Below are 24,564 nucleotides of genomic sequence, written 5' to 3'. Positions count from 1 at the left end.
GCGGTACTTGTTGCATTTCGAATTTCAGGACTGAGAGAGTTATAACTTGAAAAACCTTGAAAACTGATTGTTTGCTTTACTGTGATAAAATGGTAAAATATCCAGACGCATGTTATTAATTTCAATGAACCTACCAATTCTCTGCATGTAGGTTCGTTACATCATGATTTCTGGCTCTCTGGAAAGCATTCAAAACGTCTCTCATGCATCGAATGTAGCACAGTTTAGACACGAACAATAATCAAAATCCGATTAAGTTTGGAGTTGTTTCAAAATAGGATATATACGTGTCGAAAATTTAACTTTCTATGGCAAACTCATAAATTGGTAAACTGAGCTAGCATATGTATCATTTAGAAGCACAAGCAAGTGCAATAAGAGCACATGTAATATTCAAATGCAAACGTTCCACTAAATTCTGGAAGCATCGATCTTTTATAAAATTATTTTAACGTTTCCTTCCAAGTCAGACATGATACAGAATCTTTATTACGCCTTTTTAGGTGACGCTAAGATCATTTTTTTTTTCACAGCTCGTTGCCAATTGAACGTAACAAGAGTCGAGTGTGGATGGTCAGAAATCACGGCAGAAGAGTGCTTGGCGCGTGAATGTTGCTTTGATAGCACCACAGCTGGAAACGAGACAAACTGTTTTGTGGAGCCTCAATTTGGTGAGTAGTCAACGAAAAATAAAGCTATTTTATCATGTTATTTTAAAAACAAATCGACGGCAGTTTTCTATGATCTATTTAACAATTAGACGGCGAGCTTGAGGTTTCTATCGGCCGATAGTTGGCGAGGTCCAACTATCAAAGGCGATAGAAACCGAGAGCGAGCCGTCTAATTGTTTTAGCATACCTCAGTGATCGATCTATGAAGCAAAAAAATCTTTTTATTTCATAAATTTTGATATATTTGTGCAATGATGCATGCTAAATCGCTCGCGCCCTGACAAACTGCCGTCTATCGATCGATAGACGGCACCTGTGTAGCCAATCAGATTGCGCGTTACGCGATAGTCGGTCACTGAGGTATGCTAAACTCTTATAGACCATAAAATGCAGTCATAATATGTTCAAAACTTGGCAGTGAAACCACTCGCCTGTTGCTAGTGGTTCCACTTTAGTTTTGAACATTTTATAACATCATTTTATGGTCGGTAAGAGTATAGACCATAGAAAACTGCCGTCGATTTTGTTAATTGGTGTGCTCTGATTGGCTACTCAAGCTTTGGGTAGTATTTGCTTTTCATCTCTCGTTATTCTCTTGGATTTAGCCCCCATAAGGCCGGACTAACATAAATTGAATCTGAATATCCACTATTTGGCCTAGTACTAAAACAATTATTTACTTCAGTGTCGGTGAAGAGTGCTAAGCGTTAACTATTAATTCTTATAGTAAATTTCTGCCTTTTTAGTGCATTTTGAAAGGCTGGGCTGTTTTTCTACCGAGTTCACACAGAGAAACTGGCTTGAAATTCCATTCAGTTTAGAGGAAACGTACCAAGGAGGGCTTCACCCTGTCCAGACATGCGCAGCAAAAGCTTGGTCACGCGGGCTAAAATTGTTCGCTGTACACGATGGAGGCAGGTGTCTTGGAGGCGGGAATCTTTCCACCTCCCTCCGATGGCTGAACATGTCTGGAAACTGTTTCGGTGGAAGAGGAGCTGCAAACGCGTCTGACGTGTATCGCTTTACAAGTAAGAACTAGTAAACATCCTGAATAAATGATGGTTTAGATAATTAACTATGCAGTTTTATTAAAGAGCTAAAGTAAACCCATGAAATTCTCATGAGCGTTAGCCCTAGTTAGGAAATGGGAGACCACACGAGGCAAAGAAAAACGTCTTCGACCTCGGCGGGAATCGAACCCACGACCTCTGGATTTGATCAACCGTTGCCCAACCGAATATGTCATTATATCATGTTTAGTTTTTCCAAGGAAACAATTTTTCGCATTATGCAAAACAAACTTTTGAACGTAAACGTTCCCCAATCAGTTTGTTCTTCGCTTAATCACAGTCAAAAGTATTGTCCCTCGAGAGAAAATCTCTCAGTAACGAGCTCTAAACTAAACATTCGCTTAAAAGAGTGGGTAATGTTGATTTAGTAAATTTTGCCTTGCTAACCTGTTGGCTTTTCTTTTTTTTAGTTTCTGTTTCTAAGCTAAGAGGACTGAGAGCTGGTTATGTCACGTTTGAAAGTGTCCTTGTATACTGGAACTCATCACCAGAGCCCTTTATTCTCGGCTATAGGGTACTAATTGAAAATACGAAGTTCAGTGAGTGGGTTGCCTGGAATAAAAGTTTTATCCATATAGATGGGCTCCATAGCAACACAAACTACGTAATAAAGGTTTATCCAGTCCATGGGTTGACGGATGAGCAGAGAGGTGTTTCGAGTTCGCAAAGCATCAATGTCACCACAGACCCGGATAGAGGTTGGTAATGTAACAAGATAATTTAAAAATCTGAAATTTAAAGTCATTGCCGGGAGCCAGGGTATCCAGCAGCAAATCCAATATGGCCGCCGGTTGCAGGGGTTAAACCTGGGTTGGCATTCAAAGGGTTAGGGCAAGTTAAAGAAATCGTTTCAGCATGCTCACGATAGGTCTAGCTAGTCTGGTAACTGGACTGAACGTGCGTCGGCAAAGGAAAGGTCCCGGTACGGTTCGAAAGCCGACTAACTCTAATCGCCAATTAACCCAGGATTAGCTTAATAGTGCTTTGAACAACCGGGCACAGGTGACTTTCCTACACTCGCCAACTCGTAACTTTTCTCAATGTATTCATTCGCGTTTAGCTAAATTATTCGCCCCTTTTCACTCTCTCAGCTCCATCTCAAGCACCTGATGTCATCCTCGTCTACAGCCTCAGCTCCAAAACCATTTTGGTAAAATGGAGTCACGTGTCCAAGCCGTATTTCAACGGAAATCCCATTGGATACCAAATCAGTTATTATCCAACTGGATTGAAGAATAGGTTACGATTTCTTAAAGTAACTTACACCAAAAACCACACCATCTTGCCCAAACTGACTGCATTTACTGAGTATTCTGTTAATGTGTCAGCGGTGAGTTCAGGAGGAATGGGGCCTGAAGTATCTACCACGGCTCGAACAGATGCAGACGGTTAGTAGCTGAAATAATCACAAAGCAATGTACTATTTTGTTTTGGGCCTTAATCAACCTAATTTTGATCCACCCCACTGTAACTATTTAACAATTAGATTATGAGCTCGAGATTTCTATCGTGTGATAGCTGATGAGGGCGCAGCCCGAATCAGCTATCACGCATAGAAATCGAGAGCGAATAATCTAATTGTTTTAGTATAAATCTAGTAGTCGGTCAAAACTAAACAAGTAAATTATCTATTTCCTCATCGCAGACACTTCGAAAACGCGACGAAGCGGCCGCCATTTTGTTGAAAACCGCTACTCACTATCTATCACAGAATAGATAGCGAGTAGCGTAGCCAATCAGAGAACGGCATTCGTGATAGAACACTAGTAGATTTATACTAATATCAATTAGTATAAATCTACTAGTGTTCTATCACGAATGCCGTTCTCTGATTGGCTACGCTACTCGCTATCTATTCTGTGATAGATAGTGAGTAGCGGTTTTCAACAAAATGGCGGCCGCTTCGTCGCGTTTTCGAAGTGTCTGCGATGAGGAAATAGATAATTTACTTGTTTAGTTTTGAACGACTAGTAGATTTATACTAAAACAATTAGATTATTCGCTCTCGATTTCTATGCGTGATAGTTGATTCGGGCTTCGCCCTCATCAACTATCACGCGATAGAAATCTCGAGCTCATAATCTAATTGTTAATTAGAAGGCTTCAGCACAGCGCCGCTATCAACTTGTTAAAAGCATATACTTCTTGTTTGCGGAGGGTTGTGTCCTTTAAAGCATAGCTGACCATACTTTGTGAGGCTTTTCCGTAAAGAAATGACGAAAAATTTACATTCAAAAGTAACATTTGTACACGCAGTTAGTCAACTGCAAACTTCGTTTTCAAACCAATGCGTGGCAAATGCATAAACAGTAGCTTAATGACTCATTTTTCTCATTTTCTTCTTGTTTTCATCAGCTCCATCTCAAGCGCCTGACGTCATCATCGCGTACAACTCTAGTTCCAAAAGCCTTGTGTTAGAATGGAGTCACGTGTCTGAGCAGGATTTTAATGGAAAGCGCATTGGATACGAAATCAGTTATTATCCAGTCGATCGCAGCTGGGAAATAAGGAATGTGACTGTGAACTACAGGACAAAAAACACCGAACTGACAACCAACCTGACTGTTTTTACTGAGTACGTCATTACTGTGTCAGCGGTGAGTTCAGGAGGAGTGGGGCCGGGTAAATCGACCACAGCCCGAACAGACGATGCAGGTACAACTTTTTGAACACATCAGATTTGGGTTCGATCGACTGTTATTGATACTTTTCGTTAAGATACCATGTAATAGATGTAACTACATTCCAAATTGATATTTAAAGGTTAAGATTATTGATCTTCATATTCATATTAAGCATGCCATGAAGAAAAAAAAGTATTTGCATGCCGCGGCAATGAACACATCTTTACCAATGGCGCGAGTTTAATCAAGTATATAGTAGCGTGACCCTTGTTTCCCTTCAGTTTTATTGCTTTTTTTTTCATATTACGCTAGTGTTCTAGAACTCGAATCATGCTATGGTGTCACTTCCTTCCAGTTATCAAAATTGCTTCCTTTTATTTCCAGCTTTTCATACATTGTATGAAAAGGTTGAAAAGCAATAAACAATAATAAAGTACGTTTCTATATGTAGAATCTTCGCTGAATCCAAATACATCCAACAGCGCTCGATAAACGCTTGAAAGGCAGCCCAAAACAACAAACAGTCGTTAATTTGAGTGACTCGACATTGACAAACATAGAGAGTTTATAAGATACAAGCAGGGTGGTCACGTGACTCAAAAGGCGCCAACAAACTCATGCTTGCCAGCCAGAATATTACGAATGCAGAAAAAAACCCATTGTTTCAGCACGCTCGCAACAGACCAAATGTAAGCTGAACTGGTAACTGAAGAACGGTTTCGTTAAAAAGTAATAAGGATATATATCAAAGTATTAATTTTCTTTTTTCCAAGTATGCCTGTGTCACATTTATTTCACATATACCACTCATCGACATTCCAATCCTAGCAGTGTGCATGATGTTTGTCCCATGAACCTAGTTTAATGGCCTTAGCTCCCACGAGTCTCCTGTAGCTCAGTGGTAGAGCATCCGAACTAGTAATCGGAAGGTCTTAGGTTCGACTCCTGATAGGAGAACTCCGATTTTCATTTTCCGAATGTACCTTTTAATTTGCCACGGACTGAGAAAATGCAGAATCTGCTATGTATTTGTTGACTAAGTTGGAGGGCCCGACGGAAAAATTTTTACACGAGGAGGAGCCAATCAGAGGTGTACTGCTCAAGGTCATGATCTGACCGTGGGAATAGAATACGCTAAATGATCAGATGATCAGTGGTACGGTAAGGGCCTGATGAGTCCGCTACACTCGCCATCTCCTAACTTTTTTACTGGGCTCATTTGAGTCCGGCTTGATATATACTCGCTGCCTTTCTCTCTGTCAGCTCCATCTCAAGCACCTGCCTTCATCGTCGCCTACAGTTTCATTTCAACAAGCATTGTCGTAAGATGGACTCACCTGCCCAGGCAGTATTTCAACGGAAATCCCATTGGATACCAAATAAGTTATTATCCAACTGGATTGGAGGAGAGATTAAGATTCTTAACTGTAAACTACACCCAAAGCTACACCGAGCTGGCTAACCTGACGGTTTTCACGAAGTATTTAATTAAAGTGTCAGCGGTGAGTTCAGGAGGAGTTGGGCCTGGGTCAGCGACCACAACTCGAACAGATGCAGACGGTTAGTAGTTAAAATGAGAACCTAAAAATACCACAGAAGAAATAGCAACTAACTGTGCGAATAATATCGTACCCAGTCTTGTCTTGGGAATGAGAAGATCTGGGTACGAGATTGGCGCGCGAATATAAAGTTTTGGAAGGGACGTCTCTATTAGCGGTGAAAATTGCCTTTTCCCTATTCCACTCCGGGTTTCGATCGGTAGCTACGCAGGCCACGGTACTTGGGAATAATCAAGATAATTTAGATCCACTTCACTGTAAAAATCATTTATTGCAAGGTTTAAGCAGCCATCAACTTAGTCAAAACGCATAGAACGTACTTGTTTACTGATGGTTGTGTCTTACAAAAAAAATTCCAATCAGGCATTGTCGGGCCACCTAAAGGATAAACGAAAATTTGAAGTCAAAAGTGGCGTTTTGCTGTGTTGTTTAAAAAAACAGATTGTTATTGTCGAGTGGCTATCGGGTTATAGATCCCCAGGGGCAATTTGATGTTCTTAAAACAAATATTGCAGTACTACTTTCAAAGGGGCAACAATCAGACCAATAGTCTAGGACTGACATTTCGAATTTACAGCGTACTAATTTAACCTTTAAGACGAAAGTTTCAAACAAAGAACAAATGAACAACGTGCAGGATAAAATAATGATCAAAGTAACTTCTTCGTTGATGAATTGAAGGAATGAATTAGAGGTTTCCATCACGGACGAGTGCTATCCATCCGGTTATTTCAGCCGGATGTACACTATCCTCTGATAGTCCCTCCAGCGAATGAACATTATCATGTCACGCGATCAATTTAAACCAATCAAACTCGGTGAAAAATAAGTGGTAAAACATTATTTTCCACTGCAGAAACTGCGAGAAGATTAGAACGAGTAAGCAACTGTGGGATTGTTTGGATAGATAGATGGACCCTAGCGACGCTCTTGTTAAATAGTTTTCACTTAAAAGAGTATTTCCTATACAACTGACTGCCAAGAAATGCACTTATTCATCGGCGCAATTTCCATCCCTCTACACAAACGATCCCATAATTTCTCACTCGTACCAGTCTCCCCGTCGTTTCTGGAATGGGGAATTGTTGAAAGACAACTGCATGCAAATTTTGCTTTCAAACCGTGCACGTGACAACGACGAGGGCCCGGGTGACCAACAGAACACGCGGTGAAATGAAAAAGGTGTAGCAGCGAAGGCTCGGTTACTTTGCCTCACTCTCCAGCTCGTAACTTTTCTTAATGTATTTAGGTCGAGTCCGGCTAATTTACTTGCTACCTTTCTCTCTTTCAGCTCCATCTCAAGCACCTGAAGTCATTTTCGCCTACAGTTCCAGTTCAAAAAGCATTGACGTAGCATGGAGTCAGCTCCCCAGGCAGTATTTCAACGGAAAACGTATTGGATACCAAATCAGTTATTATCCAACTGGATTGGAGGGGAGCCAGTTACGTTTCGTGACAGTAAACTACACTCAAAGCTACACCGAGCTGGCTAACCTGACGGCTTTCACAGAGTATTTTATTAATGTGTCGGCAGTGAGTTCAGGAGGAGTGGGACCTGGGGCAGCGACCACAACTCGAACATATGCAGACGGTTAGTAGTTAGAATGAGAACCTAAAAATACCACAGAAAAAATAGCAACTAACTGTGCGAATAATATCGTACCCAGTCTTGTCTTGGGAATAAGAGGATCTAGGTACGAGATTGGCGCGCGAATATAAAGTTTTGGAAGGGACGTCTCTATTAGCGGTGAAAATCGCCTCTTCCTTATTCCACTCCGGGTTTCGCTCGATCGGTAGCTACGCAGGCCACGGTACTTGGGAATAATCAAGATAATTTAGATCCACTTCACTGTAAAGATCATTTATTGCAAGGTTTAAGCAGCGATCAACTCAATCAAAACACATAGAACGTACTTGTTTACTGATGGTTGTATCTTACAAAAAAATCTCCAATCAGGCATTGGCTGATAAACGAAGATTTGAAATCAAAAGTGGCGTTTTGCTGTGTTGTTTAAAAAAGCAGAGTGTTACTGTCGAGTGGCTATCGGGTTATAGATCCCCAGCGGCAATTTGATGTTCTTAAAACAAATATTGCAGTACTAGTTTTAAAGGGGCAACAATCAGACCAATAGTCTAGGACTGACATTTCGAATTTACGGCTTACTAATTTAGACGAAAGTTTCAAACAAAGAACAAATGAACAACGTGCAGGATAAAATAATGATCAAAGCAACTTTTTTGTTAATGAATTGGAAGAATGAATTGGAGGTTTCCATCACGGACGAGTGCTATCCATCCGGTTATTTCAGCCGGATGGACACTTTCCTCTGATAGTCCTCCCAGCGAATGAACTTTATCATGTCACTAATCAAACTCGGTGAAAAATTAGTGGTGAAACATTATTTTCCACTGCAGAAACTGCGAGAAGATTAGAACGAGTAAGCAACTGTGGGATTGTTTGGATAGATACATGGACTCTAGCAACGCTCTTGTTAAATAGTTTTCACTTAAAAGAGTATTTCCTACACAACTGACTGCCAAGAAATGCACTTATTCATTGGCGCAATTTCCATCCCTCTACACAAACGATCCCATAATTTCTCACTCGTACCAGTCTCCCCGTCGTTTCTGGAGTGGGGAATTGTTGATAGTCAACTGCATGCAAATTTTGCTTTCAAACCGTGCACGTGACAACGACGAGCGCGCTGGTGACCAACAGAACACGCGATGAAATGACGTATAGCAGCGAAGGATCGGTAACTTTGCTACACTAGCCAGCTCGTAACTTTTCTTAATGTATTTATTCGAATCCGGCTAGTTTACTTGTTACGTTTCTCTTTCTCAGCTCCATCTCAAGCACCTGAAGTCATCTTCGCCTACAGTTCTAGTTCAAAAAGCATTGACGTAGCATGGAGTCAGCTCCCCAGGCAGTATTTCAACGGAAAACGCATTGGATACCAAATCAGTTATTATCCAACTGGATTGGAGGGAAGCCAGTTACGTTTAGTGACTGTAAACTTCACCCAAACATACACCGAGCTCGCTAACCTAACGGCGTTCACTCAGTATTTTATTAACGTCTCGGCAGTGAGCTCAGGAGGAGTGGGGCCTGGAATAGCGACCACAGCTCGAACAGATGCAGACGGTTAGTAGTTAAAATGAGAACCTAAAACTATCACAACTCGTGCAATGCGCTATTTAATTGGGGGTAATCCAAAAAATTCTGAGCCACCTCACCGTACTAAGTATTAATTGCAAGGTTTTAGCCGATACAACTTCCCGGCAAAAAAAAAACACATAGTAAACGTACTTTTTTAAAAACCGGTTTTGTCTTAGAAAAACACATCTAAACACACGATTTCTAAGCTATTGAAAGAACCATTGAAAATTTTGACTGACACTGGCATTTCCAATCTACAGATTGCCAAGTTGATTTTTAAGGAGAAAGATCGAAATGATATGACGAATCAATATCGTACAGGATAAATACTGTTTGTTGATAAATTGGAAGGATAAATGAAACTTTTTGTTTAGCGAGCGAGTACTAACGTCGGATGCGCTTATAGTCTCTCTCTTCGAATAAACACTGTACCGTCATGCGATCAATTTAAACCAATCACACTCGATAAAAATCCATAGGTGAACCATAATTGTTGATCGTCGACTGTAAACTTCACTTTCAAAGAGCATACGTAGTAACTGCATAAAATAGTACATACATGACTCATTTTTTGTCCTATTTCCTCAGTTCCATCTCAAGCTCCTGACGTCATCATCGCGTCATCATCCAGTCCTACAAGCCTCGTAGTCAAGTGGAGTCACGTGTCTAAGGAAGCCTTCAACGGAAAGTGCATTGGATACCTGATCACTTATTACCCAATTGATTCGGAGAAGGATATTAGTTTCGTAGTTGTTAACTTCACGAAAAACTTCGCTGAGCTGATTAACTTGACTGCGTCTACTACGTATGTCATAAATGTTTCAGCGGTGAGTTCAGGAGGAGTGGGGCCTGGAAAGTTGACCAACGCTCAAACAGATGATGCAGGTAAAAAAATTATTTGAGCATGCTCATAATAGATCCGAGGTAAACTGACCGGAGTAACCAGATTTAGCAAAGACTATGCGGGGACGAGAATTCAAAGTAGAACAACAAATTGTGCAAATTTGCACGATTTGGTTAGCTTGTGTGTGTGTGTGTGTCAATTTCGACACCTCTATGCTGCCATTGCCAAGAGAATAACACTCTCGTGCTCCAGTTTCTATATGTCAATCTAAGGCACGCAGCGCTTTCTATTTAGCCAAAATTGAGTTTTGGTTGTAAATTCCGAAAACTTTCCGTGTCAAAAGACCACAGCTCGCACAGGCGACGAAGGTACAGTAATGCTTACAATAGATCTAGGTTCAGCTGTATTAATACTTCTGATGTTTTCATGATGCTAGTATTACGTACAATTCCAGCTTTACAAGCCTAAATTTGAAAAAAGATAAAGCCACGTAACGTGAGGACAAAAAAGTACCGCTAGAACTGTTACAAACACTTCATGATTGCGTTACAGTCTTCTGTAACGCTTTCACTTCTCACCAATTTATTTTCTGATTGCATCACCAGCTCCATCAAAAGCGCCTGACGTAATCATCGCAAAAAATTCTAGTTCTACAAGTCTCAAAGTTACATGGAGTCACGTGTCTAAGGAAGATTTCAACGGACAGTGCATTGGTTACCAAATCACTTATGTCGCAGCTGATTCTTACTCGGATTTTCATTTGACGACCGTGAACTACACGACGAACTTCACGGAGTTGACCAACCTGACTGCATTTACTGAGTACGTCGTCACTGTGTCAGGAGTGAGCTCGGGAGGAGTGGGGCCTAAGGCTTTGACCATAGCTCGAACAGACGAAGCAGGTAAAATCGATTGTTTGAACATATCATGATTAAGTAAGAATAAAGACAACAGGACTTGCGAAAGCGTGTGAAATTCGCCAGTCGTGAGGTGATTTCCAATCAGTTCGTGGGCAGCCTAGTTTGTGCTTACGATACATTTTTTCTGTTGTATTTCAATCCATGTAGTTGTGCATTATCGACGCTTTATGCTGCCATTGCCAAAAGAATCACAATCTCGTGCTCCAGTCTCTAGATGTAAATCTACGGCGCTTTCCATTTAGCCAAAAGTTTCGGTTGGAATCCCCGGAAAACTTACGGATTCAAATGGAAAGACTTTTTTCCATTCCTTCTAAACTTGCAATATCAATCGTAGATTTACAAAATTTACTTACATAATGACGCATTGCTGGCGACAAAAGACAACAAAGAGGAAATTAACCTTAATTTCTGTTTTGAACTTTCTGGTTCTGGCCTCCAAATGTCGTCCGTTTGTTCCGGAAATTTTCTGTTTAATCCGTTTGAACCAAATCATTGCAAATTATTGCTTTCCAAAATGTAATTTCTTATAGCGTGTTGAGTCAAACGTCTGTTCGCCTTCAAAGGCGGTTACACACTGAGTTCGCGCAGGCGCAATACTATCTCACGTGAGCCCTTAGTGCAGTGACGGAATAGAATTTCCGTTTGAACCGCGCGCTCCATTTGCATTTTAGCCGATTGAATCGAAAATTTTAGTTTAATGTAAAGCGTCCCAGACTCTTTTCTAAGTATTTCTTCTTTCTGTCACAGCTCCATCTCAAGCTCCTGACGTCATCATCGCGTACAATACCAGTACCACCAGCCTGGTCATAAAATGGAGTCACGTGTCTCAACAGTATTTCAACGGAGAGCCAATTGGATACAAAATCAGTTATAGCATCAGCAGTTTGGAAGATAGTTGGAACTCTGAGACTGTGAGCTTCCAGGTAGACACCATAGAGCTGAGAAACTTGTCTGCCTATACTGAGTATGCAGTAAGAGTATCTGCGGTAAGTTCTGGAGGAGTGGGGCCTGGAATCCAGACCTTTGCTACAACAGACCAAGAAGGTGAGAGGCATCTGTTTACACACGCGCACCCTTGTAAGAAGCAAGTAAACCAAAATCACAGCCAGCGTACGCGATGGGTGAGCAAGAGAGACTGCAGATCGTCGGTTCCTTCTTTCTTTCTCTCCACTTACTAGTCTTTATGTTTTTCATTTTCCTTCTTGTGTTGGCTCTTATTGCCCGTTCATAAAGAGACTGGACCCTAGCTTGCACATTGTTTAAACTGTGTTACACTGATGAAGAAAGGAACCCCGTCGCCAGGAATAACATAAAAATAAGGACGTTTATCAAGTTTGGTTATGTTTCATCTCTCATTAATTTATTTTCTGGTTGCATCACCAGCTCCATCAAAAGCGCCTGACGTAATCATTGCAAACAATTCTAGTTCTACAAGTCTCATAGTCACATGGAGTCACGTGTCGACGGATGATTTCGATGGACAGTACATTGGTTACCAAATAACTTATTTTGCACTTAATTCTGACTCCGAATTTTATTTGGCGACAGTGAACTACACGACGAACTTGACTGAGCTGACCAACCTAACTGCATTTACTGTTTACGTCGTCACTGTGTCAGCGGTGAGTTCGGGAGGAGTGGGGCCTAAGGCCTTGGCCATAGCTCAAACAGACGAAGCAGGTAAAATCGATTATTTTGAACCTATCATGCTTATTTAACAATGAGGTCAGCAGCATTTGCGCAAGCGCGTGAAATTCGAGTGAAATGATTCCCACTTCCGTTAGCAATTTTGTGCTTGCGACGTAAGGCATCAGTGTTGCACGGCTTCTACTAAGATTTTTATGTGTGTGTGTGTCAATTTCGACACCGCTATGCTGCCATTGCCAAGAGAATAACACTTTCGTGCTCCAGTTTCTATATGTCAATCTAAGGCACGCAGCGCTTTCTATTTAGCCAAAATTGAGTTTTGGTTGTAAATTCCGAAAACTTTCCGTGTCAAAAGAAAATACTTTTTTCCATTCCATCCATACTTGAATTATCATTTACGTGATTGCGCAAGGGTGGTGCCAAAAGACAACAAAGAGGAAATTAAACGATAATTTCCTATCTGACCGGTCAGAACGAAAAAAGGTGAAGTACCTCCGAAGGTTGTCTGTTTGTTCTCGAAATTTTTTATTTGATCCGCGCGTTGCATTTACATTTAAACCGGTTAAAACAAAAAAAATTTGCTGCAAAGCGTCCCTTACTATGCTCCTTTCTGAAAGTTTCCATGTCTAAAGTAAAGTAAAGTAAAGTAAACTAAATCTATTTATACACTGTCTACGTCACAGCACCGTCTGAAGCTCCTGACGTCATCATCGCGCATAACACCAGTACCACAAGCCTGGTTATAAAATGGAGTCACGTGTCTCAACAGTATTTCAACGGAGAGCTGATTGGATACAAAATCAGCTTTAGCATCAGCAGTTTGCAAGATAGTTGGAACTCTGAGACTGTGGGCTTCCAGGTAGACACGATAGAGCTGAGAAACTTGTCTGCCTACACTGAGTATGCAGTAAGAGTATCAGCGGTAAGTTCTGGAGGAGTGGGGCCTGCAATCCAGACCTTTGCTACAACTGACCAAGAAGGTGAGAGGCATCTGTTTACACATACTCACACTCGTATGAAGTACGTAAGCCCATAGTATACTGAGGGTCTGGTTATGAAGTCTTGCCATTACAACAATGGTGTGCTGCAATTTATGTTGGAAGGGCCGCGACCGTGGACAATCTTTTGTTTTACGGGTTACACTACAATTAAATATCTTAACAGGAACTTTTGTATTGGTCAGTTGCCCAAACACATTGCAAAATCAGTTCTTGTTTGTGCACGGTCAAGGTCAAAAATGCTGCCAAAAACATCTAACAAAGAAGTTTGTCAGGCTTCATAACCATTGCCTTTAATTAACTATGATAAACCAAAATCAAAGGCAGCGAACATGATGGGTGAACAAGATAGACTGCAGAGCGATGGTTCCTTCTTTTTTTCTCTCTACTCTCAAGTCTTTGTGTGTCGGGGTTTTTTATCGTTGTTGTTGTCGTTGTTTTTTCTTACGTTATATTTTTTGTTTGTGGGAGCAGTAAAAGAGATTTATCGCCGAAACACTTTGCTGGATTTCATAACGTCATGTGGTTGTTCTTATTTTTAGAAAGCCTGACTAATCTGCGTTCACCAGCGATTGCCGAAAAAGCAACCGATCCTGATCGTTAAGTTAGCAACAAATGTAGCTCGCCATAAAACCTAAATTATTGCAACTTAACCTGGAGTTGTGAACAAAAAAGGTAGAACAAAAAATTATGCACTAGTCAATCAGCTTCACGGGCGTCTGTAACAATTTTAACATCTCACCACCTGCTTCTTCCCCCAGCTCCATCTCAAGCTCCTGACGTCATCATAGCGTACAACTCTAGTTCCAAAAGCCTTGTGGTACAATGGAGTCACGTGCCAAAGAAAAAATTTAATGGAAAGCGCGTTGGATACAAAATCAGTTATTATCCTGTCGGTCGCAGCTGGAAAATAAGGAATTTAAGTGTCAACTACAGGACAAACTACACCGAACTGACAGCCAACCTGACTGTTTTTACTGAGTACGTCATTACTGTGTCAGCGGTGAGTTCAGGAGGAGTGGGGCCTGGGAACACAATAATAGCTCGCACAGGCGACGCAGGTACAGTAATTTATTTGAGAATGCTCTGTTTGATGCAGAGTTTGGAATGTTATTATTTATTTGTTAACAACGTTGGGAGGCCTGATGACAAAATGTTTAACTCGAGGTTTGGTCTGTTCCAACAGAGTGCCCTAAATGTACAAATGTTATGTTCCAGCGAGGGCTCGATGACTTTGCTACACTCAGCAGCACGTAACTTTCCTTAATAGCTTCATTTGAGCACTTCTAAACTACTTGCTGCCTTTCTCTCTGTCAGTTCCATCTCAAGCGCCTGCCTTCATCGTCGCCTACAACTCCAGCTCAAAAAGCCTTGTCGTAAAATGGAGTCACTTACCCAGGCAGTATTTCAACGGACATCCCGTTGGATACCAAATCAGTTATTATCCAACTGGATTGAAGGAGAGATTAAGATTCCAAACTGTAAACTACACCCGAAACTACACCAAGCTGGCCAATCTGACGCCTTTCACGAAGTATTTTATTAAAGTGTCGGCAGTGAGCTCAGGAGGAGTAAGACCTGGGGCATCGACCACAACTCGAACAGATGCAGACGGTTAGTAGTTAAAATGAGAACCTGAAAATACTTCAATGTACAATGTGCTATTTTTCTTGGAAATAATCAAAATTGTTGGAATCTACCTCACTGTTAGACTGATTATTAGTCGAGGAGTTTCAGCGCAGCGCCGCCATCAACGTATCAAAAACTTGCGCGGCGAACGTACTGGTTTACAGAAGGTTGTGTCCTTCCAAAATATACGTGGCGACGCCTGGTCAGGATTTCTGAAAAACTCATGAAGAAATCAAAAGTAGTATTTGAAAGCATTGTGCTGTACCATTCCTTGATAGTCAATTGCAAATTTTGTTTGTGAGCCGTATGCGTGGTAAATGTACAAAATACTACTCAAATGACTCATTTTTCTCATTTTCTTCTCGCTTTCGTCAGCTCCATCTCAAGAGCCTGACGTCGTCATTGCGTACAACTCCAGTTCCAAAAGCCTTGTGGTAGAATGGAGTCACGTGCCAAAGAAAAAATTTAATGGACAGTGCATTGGTTACAAAATCAGTTATTATCCAGTCGGTCGCAGCTGGGAAATAAGGAATGTGACTGTGAACTACAGGACAAACAACACCGAACTGACAACCAACCTGACTGTTTTTACTGAGTACGTCATTACTGTGTCAGCGGTGAGTTCAGGAGGAGTGGGGCCGGGGAACTCGACCACAGCTCGCACACACGACGAAGGTACAATAATGCTCACAATAGATCTAGGTTCAGCTGTTATTAATACTTTTGATGTTTTCATGTTGTTAACATTACGTGCAATTCCAGCTTTACAAGCCTCGTAGTTACCGTTAAAGTTTTTTGAACGTAAGCGTATTGGATACCAAAAAGTTAACGAAACAACAACGCTGAGCTGATCAACTTGACTGCACCTTTTACATATGTCATTACTGTGTCAGTGGCGAGTCTAAGAGTAATTGACCCTGGTTGAAAGAGATGACGCGGGCAAAACAAAAAATGTCTGAACATGCTCAAATTAGATCTTTAAGAAGAGACAACGCCACGTAAGATGAGTACGAGAAAGTACCGCTATAAATGTTACAAACACTTCATGATTACGTTTCGGTCTTCTGTAACACTTTCACTTTCACTGGTTGCATCACCAGCTCCATCAAAAGCGCCTGACGTAATCATCGCAAACAATTCTAGTTCTACAAGTCTCATAGTCACATGGAGTCACGTGTCGATGGATGATTTCAACGGACAGTACATTGGTTACCAAATCACTTATTTCGCAGTTGATTCTGAGTCGCAATTTCATTTGGCGACCGTGAACTACACGAAGAACTTCACGGAGTTGACCAACCTGACTGCATTTACTGAGTACGTTGTCACTGTGTCAGCGGTGAGTTCGGGAGGAGTGGGACCTAAGGCCTTGACCATAGCTCGAACAGACGAAGCAGGTAAAATTGATTGTTTGAGTATATCATGCTTAGTTATGAATGTGAGCAACAGGACTTACGAAAGCGCGCGAAATTCGCCAGTCATGAAATGATTCCCAGCTCCGTTAGCAGCTTTGTGTTTGCGACATAAGGTTGCGAAGGCATCACTGTTGCAAGGCTCAGCTACAATTTTCCCGGGTATTTTTTAGTCCATGTGTGTGTGTGTCATTACCGACACCTTATGTTGCCATTGCCAGTTTCTAGATGTAAATCTAGGGCACACTTTCTACTTAGTAACCTACTCGGTTAGAAATTCCGGAAAGTTTCCGTGTCAAATGGAAGGCCTTTTCCCATTCCTTCTAAATTTGCGATATCGTTGGTAGAGAAAAAAATTAACGTAATGGCGCAAGAAGACAACAAAGAGGAAATTAAGCGTAATTTCCGATCTGACCGGTTAGAAGGAAAAAAGTGAAGTACATCCGAAGGTTGTCCGTTTGTTAAGGAAAAATATCAGTTCTTTTCCGCGCGTTGCATTTGCATTTCAACCGATTGAATAAAAAATTTCAGCTTAATAAAAAGCGTCCGGCCCCTAAATCTTTTCTAAATTTTTCTTCTGTTTGTCACAGCTCCATCTCAAGCTCCTGACGTCATCATCGCGTACAACAACAGTACCACCAGCCTGATGATAAAATGGAGTCACGTGTCTCAACAGTATTTCAACGGAGAGCCAATTGGATACAAAATCAGTTATAGCATCAGCAGTTTGGAATATAGTTGGAACTCTGAGACAGTGGGCTTCCAGGTAGACACCATAGAGCTAAGAAACTTGTCTGCCTACACTGAGTATGCTGTTGAGGTGTCAGCGGTAAGTTCTGGAGGAGTGGGGCCTGGAATCCAGACCCTTGCTACAACAGACCAAGAAGGTGAGAGGCATCTGTTTACACATGCGCACACTCATAAGAACTAAGTAAACCACAATCACAGGTAGTGTACGCAATGAGTGAGAAAGAGAGACTGCAGATCGTCGGTTCCATCTTTTTTTCTCTCTACTTTCTAGTCTTCTAGTGTGTGTTTTATTGTTGTTGCTGTTGTTGTTGTTATTGTTGTTGTTGTTGTTGTTGTTTTTGTTTTTTTTTTTACATTATTTTGCCCTGTGTGGGCAGCTCTGCCAAAGTACTTAGATGACGCTATAGAATCTGTACAAAAAAGGGCCCTACGCATCATTCTACCGAATTGTCACTATGACGAAGCCCTAATTCAATCTCACATCACTGCCCTTTCCCAGAGAAGGGAAGAAGCTTGCATAAATTTTATCAAGCGTGATTGCCTGTCGTCTCCTGTCCTTAAGCCATTAATTCCTCGCGTGTCAATTGACAGGCCGTACTGCCTCCGATCAGGCGAACGTGTTCCGGTGCGCTTTGTCCCCAAGACAAAGCGGTTCGCAGATTTCTGCACCATTAAGTATCAAGACCAGTTGTAATCCTTTTCTCTGTTATGTTTTCTCTGTTTTTTGTGCTTTAATCATATTTATATAATTATTTATCTGAATGTCTTTATACCGTAGTGTCTTGTACTATTGTAACTGACCATCCTTGTAATTCAGCCTTTTAGGCTGCGAGAGGGATTCCAATAAACTATTATTATTATTATTATTATTATAGCAGTAAGACAGATTATCGCCGAACCACTTTGATGGATTTCATAACGTCATGTGGTTGTTCTTATTGTTAGAAAGCTAGACTAATCTGCGTTCATGATCACCTGTGATTGCCGGAAAAGCAACCGATCCTGTTCGTAAAGTTAAACAAACGTAGCTCGCTATAAAAACTAAATCACTGTTGCACGTTAAATTTAGACCAACAATGCGAGGTAATTCTTTGCAGTAGTTGGCTCCTTCGAATAACATACCGTATTCACTGAACCATGTTTAACGTTAATCAGACACAAGCGAGGTTGGCATGTAGTGTTCTTAGCGTTAAGTAACATCTAAACATTGGCAGAATCTGAAACCTTACACCACCTTTTGTATCAGTGTCCCTTTGTTAGACAGTTTTGGAATGATTTTCAAGATTACTGGCACCAACTCTCAAATCAGCAAATTCGTCTTACTCTTCAAGATGTTTTATTTGGAATTATAACTAAACCATGCCCTTTACTTAACCTACTGAATTATTTTATAATAATTGGGAAACTGTTTCTATGGGACTGCAGAAGAACCCAGATTCGACCCAAAATCCAAGGATTTCAAAGTAAAATAGTCATAAAATATGAAACCGAAAGAAAGATCAATAACACAAAATTCTTTAAGAAAAAGTGGGTACTATCCCCAATTTAATGTGAAGAATCACATTACACATAAACTTTTGTGTGGTATTTTCATTCATAAGTGCAACTGTAACCTATCGTAAGTCTCTTTTTTTTCCTTCTTCGTTAGTAACAACTTTTAATTTAATTTTAATATTGCAACTATTGTGTAACTGTATATTGTAAGTGTTAGTAGAAGTATTTAAGTATTGTTTCTATTATGATAGTATTAGTAGTAAATTTGAGTGAATTGTAATTCATTGTAAGTCTAAAAAATAGTCATACCTTGTCAGTAGAAGAATTTAATTTAATATTGTAACTATTATTATTATTATTATTATTATTATTATTATTATTATTATTATTATTATTATTATTATTACTTTTTTGTAATTTAGGTTAGTATCTTAAGTTGGTATGGTTAGTATTGTAAGTAAAGTTTAGTATTCTATAGTTAATAAAAATTAAAAAAAAAAACAAAAAAAAAAAACATCTAAACATTGAATTTATGTTTTCCAGCTCTTGTCACTCAGGCCCCGAGAGAAGTCTATGTGCGCGCAATCAGTGAAAAGAGTCTTTTTGTCCGCTGGAGTGCCATCTTCGAGCAAGCCATTGTAGTGTATAATGTATACTACAGTCTTGCGGACGCGCCGGATGATTTCCAAGTAACACGCTCCGGTCGAAAGAATGGAGTTGTATTAGGCGATCTTAAAATTTACACTCTTTATGTCATACGGGTTTCGGGGGTGAACTCTGTCGGAACCGAAGGACCAAAAAGTACAGCGGTGATAGCACGAACCAAGGAAGGAGGTAAGATATCAATCTTCACTTCTCAATATTGCTTTGCCCGTCCCCACACGGGGTATATTTCGTCATTAAAGGGGGAGTGTCATGTGGTTTTTACCCTTTTGTTGAAAATGATGAAAGCAGTACTGCTGCAGTACTTTGTCGCGTAGCATTATCAGGATTCTTTTCAGTACTATGATCTTAATTGTTGTACAACTGATACATGTCTCTTTTGTGCATTATCATAATGGTAAAGTGACAGGGAATCCTAAGAGAAGGAGCTACAACATTTGTATCTTTCTTCTGCTCTGAGTACGCTGTCCTTTCAGGTTAACACTTAATTCCATAGCTGAAACTGACATTGGATACCTTATGAGGTTTATACAATGTCGTATTCCTTATCGTTATAGCACGTATGTACACGGGAACAGAACCCCATTTATTTGACAGAAAACTGATCGAGTGATAAAGCTTCAGCTGGGCAAGGAATATCATTTGAAGGTTCAGCACACCGATCTACAGTATTTAAGGTTAAGCACTGATACGAAAATCGTTAGCTTTCGTTGATTGTGATGGGTAACTCTATAAAAATACGGTAAACACTTCAATCCTCGACAGCTAGTCCTCGTTGGACGGTGTAAAACTACTCGGGTTCAAGGCTTACATTATTCTGTTGTTGTTTTTTTTTTTGTTTTGTTTTTTTTGTTTTTTTTTTTTAATCTTATTTTCCTCTTCGTGTAATCCTAAGATGGAAATGACTTTTAAACATCCTTTCACTGTATTTTTCTATTTAGTGCCCAGTGCTGCTCCAACTAATATCCGTGTGGTTTACGCTGATTGGTCGTCTATTATGGTGGAGTGGGATCTGGTTCCCACCGGTTCAGCAAATGGAATAATCCAATGTTACATGGTGAAGTACGGGGAACCCGGCTCCAATAGAAGCTCTCTCGTTTCCAGGGACTATTCAGCTGTATTGTCTGTACAAGCAGGCACGTTATATGCTATTCAGGTGGCAGCGGCTACGAGAAAGGGTGTTGGAAGGTTTTCAGAGTCAATCACTGCTCGGACGAAAAAGTGTAAGTTTTATTAAATGGTTAAAGACACTTTGGGGTAAATTAACAAGATAGATTCTCATGAGTTGTTATCGATTAAAGCTGAATAACTCATTTCATTTCTACTGGTTTGAAAAATGATTATACGGAAAAAAGAACCATAACAGCCACAAAACCATCAGAGGTTGTTAGTTTCAGATATCAAGAAGGGAGGAGGCGAATTAGAGAGGGAAAGTTAATTTAGCAGTACCTCCCAAGTTAAGATGCATACTAAGAATTGTTTGTCAACGAGAGTCTATTGTTAAGGTGGTTGGTGTAAACCTTCGATGAACTAACATCGAACCGGGGGAAGTAGTAATACTCCTACTCAATTCATGCTGGACCAGTCCTGTTATGCATAAGCATTCCATCCAGAAAGGGTAGCAACACTCTTATTTGCTTAATGCTACAGAAAATTGGCTAAGAGCCCGTGGCGTGGGTGTCCTGTGCTTGGTTACTGACACAATGACCCAGTACCTCTCTCTAATTCCCTTTGTTGCCTTGCAGATGATCCTTGCCTTAGTTTTCCATGTTTTAATGGCGGTAACTGTAACGTATCAGGCGACGGAAATAACAGTGGGAGGATGTGTGTATGCCCGGACAAGTTCACTGGTCAGCAGTGTGAGACTTATGCTGCCGGTGAGTACTGTACAGAAGCCCAGGAAACTTACCAGCGACAACAAACCTCAACGCAAAACAATGGTTTAATTAGGAAAAACAATTGCTCTGCACGTAGCTTTTAAATTTGGTACATGTTTTTGTCGTCCTCTGCATAACAACAACGTGAAATGACTAAATTCCAGGTTTTGTGGAGAATGTGAACCTACGGACGGTGAATTTGTCATTCTTTTTCTTAACTTGAACGCCACTCCCACCTATTTGGTTCTCAGGTAGTTCGCCGTCTTTGTGCAAGTCGAACGAGTTGACATAATCGCGAAGTAACGCTAATAAAATGAATTTATATTTTAAAGTGACGTTTTCGTTGGCGTTGCCGTCGTTGTTGCTTTACTGGCGTCTTTGTTTATATAGTTAGCCTAATTAGTATACAGCTATTTCAATTAACGTTGTCGGATCAAAGTTTCAAGCTTAAAGACAAGATCGAAAGGTAACATAGGTAGTTCTTAATATATTTTCGGAGGCGCAACAAGTAGGTTGAAAGAAAACACTATAAACGTTTGTTTGAGTGTTTTAAAAGCGAAAAACAAAACAAAACAAACAAACAAACTAAACAAACTAACAGTAGGCGGGAACTTAAGCAACGACAACGTCATTTGAAAATATAACTTCATTTTATTTGTGCTTTTTGTCTCGATTATTTCTACTCATTCAACTTGTACAAAAACTGCGAACTACCCAGGAACCAAATTGGTAGGCGTGTAAAGTAAAGAAAGAGAATGAAAAATTCACCCGTCGTGTCTTCACGTTCTCCACAAAACCTTGAATTTGGTCATTTCAAGTTGTTGTTTTGCAGAGGACGCAAAGAAATGTCATAAAATTTAAAACGCACGTGCAGAGCGACTGTTTTTCCTCATTAAAGCTATTGTTGTGCGACGTTGCCATTGCCGTTGCGGTCGTCGTTGCTTAAGTCTGTAGTGTGTTTTCGTGATATTTAAGCACTGCTTTCATAATAACAAATTCCACGTGCGGGTGCATGACACACCTTTTATCGGTCTTCCAATGGTGTTTGCTTTCACTGCGAAATTTAAAACTTTTGAGACACAACGTTTGATATAGTTTTGGAGGCATCCTTAAAGCAGCAGCCACCTCATCCACTTGGTATCCTATAACATTTCTTTTATCCAAATGGCTCGTCAGCCTAGACCTTCACAGAACGGGCTAGGCATAGCTGATTTTGATCAATTTATACATAAAAAAATCCCATATAACCTTGCGGTCTTGTCTTGTAGTTTGATGCTTTGATCCGACAACGTTAATTAAAATAGCTGTATATTACCACAAACGAAAAAGCTACAACGACACTCAAAAGTCCTTGAAACACTGCTCCCCTTTCCCTGCTGTGTTGATTTGCACTACTTTTTCCCGCAACATCGAAATGGTATGCAAATTTGTTGCACATGTTTCGTAGGCTAATTGACCGGAATAAATATATATTATTTTAGAGCAGAATAGGAAAGAAATCTGGGATCGGAAAACATTGAATGGCTGTCTTCAGTCAGTCTGATTAGTTTTAGGGCCCAATATGTGATGTTTGGAAACATTCACGGGCTCCAGATGTCAAGTGTTCGTGAATCGGTTCTGATCTCATGAATTGCGAGCCGCAAGTATCGCACGCATATTCGATCTTCCTTGAGCGGGAAAGAGTTTGAATCAGAGCTTGAAACTTGGAACAAATAAATTTCTTTTCTTCATCTTTCGAGATATGAGATTTAATTAAGAGAAATTTACATACCAGAAATACTTTTATTCTAATGAAAATAGGCATTAGTTTCAAGGCCATTTTGAGTAGCGTACACAAGTCTGCATGCTTTAGAAAGCAGCCAGCGAGTTTGGAATGTTTATTGTATTAATTTTCGTGTGAGATGATTGGTCTAGGTTTGTGTAAAGTTTCAAGTTCATTGAGTTATTTTACACCGTGAACGGGGCTTCGTCCTTTGACCTAAATTTTGGCGGTTTTCATCGGCCCGTGACCGCACCTAGACCACATTTCAAACTTGCAATTTTCTCAAAAAATAAAATACCTTGGAACTTTAAAATATGATTTTAGAAAATAGTTAATCCAAGGATATCTTCAGGCGAAATATCAGAAATTCGACCAAGTGGTCGCTGAAATGCAGTTCTCGATTCTTACAGGCAGCCGCTCTTAAGCTTTGATCCGACAACGTTAATTGAAATAGCTGTATAACGTTAAGAATATTAAAAGAAAATGGCAATAAACTAAAACTGATTCTTAATCGGGGTCAGTTATCCTAGCCGGGAAAAAGTATGAAGAAAGAACTGATATGGATTTCTGTCACCAGGCTCTTACGAAATTTTCTTTCTTGGAATTTTAGAGCGCACTTGTAAAAGTCCAGTGGTAAATCTTCCAACGCTACCGAAAACTGCTTCGAATGCATCAAGACTGCGGCCAGCCAGCAGGTTGTTAATTCCCTCGGAGGTGCAACTCGATTGTGAACTTTCCTACGAGACAATATTCAACTGGAACGTTTACAAGCTGAGCCCTCTGAAAGATGAAAACGAGTTGGTTCTCTCACGATCTGGTTCCTCTGAACTCCTGATAACACGACGATTGTTATCCGTGGGCACCTATTTAGTACAACTCACTGTGAGCATGACGGGAACCCAAGTGTCTGGAGTTGCGGAGGGTTTCATACGGGTAATCCGCAGTCCCATAATTGCGCTTATTTCCGGTGGCACCAAGGTGGAACGAGGATTTAACCAGACTTTGGAGTTCGATGCTTCGTTGTCACGTGACCCAGACGCTCTTTCTCCCTACTCTGGTACGTTCTCCCCTGTATATTTTAATACCGATATTTACCGGGTTGAGGGTTGTTTGCGTGTTATTATTTCAGACTGAGTTGTGAAGAAAAACCTTAGTGTTCTTGGGCGAAATGTTTAATGTTACTTCAAAATGTAAAACAAATGCCTTCTTTTTAAGGATCCGAAGTGAATAATCGTTTTAGTATATACCAAACTAGTGGATTGCTGGCCCCAATTAGCCATTTTATTTCAGAATATTTAAAAAAAAATGGTGTACCGGAATGCCGGAAGGTGAATATCAACCATCATTCTTAGTTCGAGTAGCCAATCAGAACGGACCAAATTGATATTAATAGGATGTTACCAACCAAAAATCAAAACCTGCCCAGTCTGATAAGTTCTTTAAAACAGCGATAGTCAAATTGCAACAAACTTTACCAGAAATGT

At 40.4% G+C, this 24,564-nt stretch overlaps 2 protein-coding genes across 3 annotated transcripts in view; both read left to right on the top strand.

Moving 5' to 3' along the window:
- Positions 1–1,635: 1,635 nt before the first annotated feature.
- LOC146488398 (protein sidekick-1-like) lies at positions 1,636–20,054 on the top strand. The gene is made up of 19 exons (XM_085115690.1): positions 1,636–1,699; positions 2,152–2,439; positions 2,833–3,129; positions 4,097–4,396; positions 5,629–5,925; positions 7,216–7,515; positions 8,770–9,069; positions 9,673–9,969; positions 10,534–10,830; positions 11,596–11,892; positions 12,232–12,528; positions 13,179–13,475; positions 14,255–14,554; positions 14,811–15,107; positions 15,498–15,797; positions 16,223–16,519; positions 17,125–17,421; positions 19,322–19,612; positions 19,999–20,054. Exons 1-19 carry the CDS (start codon positions 1,636–1,638, stop codon positions 20,052–20,054), a joined length of 5,169 nt encoding a protein of 1,722 aa, XP_084971816.1.
- Positions 19,562–24,564, top strand: part of LOC146488397 (polycystin-1-like protein 2) — an 18,757-nt gene continuing 13,754 nt past the window's right edge. For both annotated transcript variants that reach the window (XM_085117230.1, XM_085117238.1), the window contains exons 1-4: positions 19,562–19,612; positions 20,383–20,664; positions 21,187–21,318; positions 23,691–24,137. In XM_085117230.1, the coding sequence (XP_084973356.1) occupies positions 20,439–20,664; positions 21,187–21,318; positions 23,691–24,137 (805 nt within the window). In that variant the 5' untranslated portion in view covers positions 19,562–19,612; positions 20,383–20,438. The remainder of the gene's footprint in view (positions 19,613–20,382; positions 20,665–21,186; positions 21,319–23,690; positions 24,138–24,564) is intronic.

Source organism: Pavona decussata, unplaced genomic scaffold (genome assembly GCF_977016875.1).
Source record: "Pavona decussata unplaced genomic scaffold, jaPavDecu1.1 SCAFFOLD_9, whole genome shotgun sequence".
Classification (NCBI taxonomy): Eukaryota; Metazoa; Cnidaria; class Anthozoa; order Scleractinia; family Agariciidae; genus Pavona; species Pavona decussata.
Note: the sequence above shows the minus strand (reverse complement) of the source record. Positions and strands in the feature narration are given on the sequence as shown.

Coding starts and splice junctions, on each gene's coding strand:
- LOC146488398 (XM_085115690.1), top strand. CDS start 1,636: ATGTCTGGAAACTGTTTCGGTGGAAGAGGAGCTGCAAACGCGTCTGAC. Junction 9,970..10,533: donor CGCTCAAACAGATGATGCAG/GTAAAAAAATTA, acceptor TTGCATCACCAG/CTCCATCAAAAGCGCCTGAC. Junction 15,798..16,222: donor AGCTCGCACACACGACGAAG/GTACAATAATGC, acceptor TTGCATCACCAG/CTCCATCAAAAGCGCCTGAC.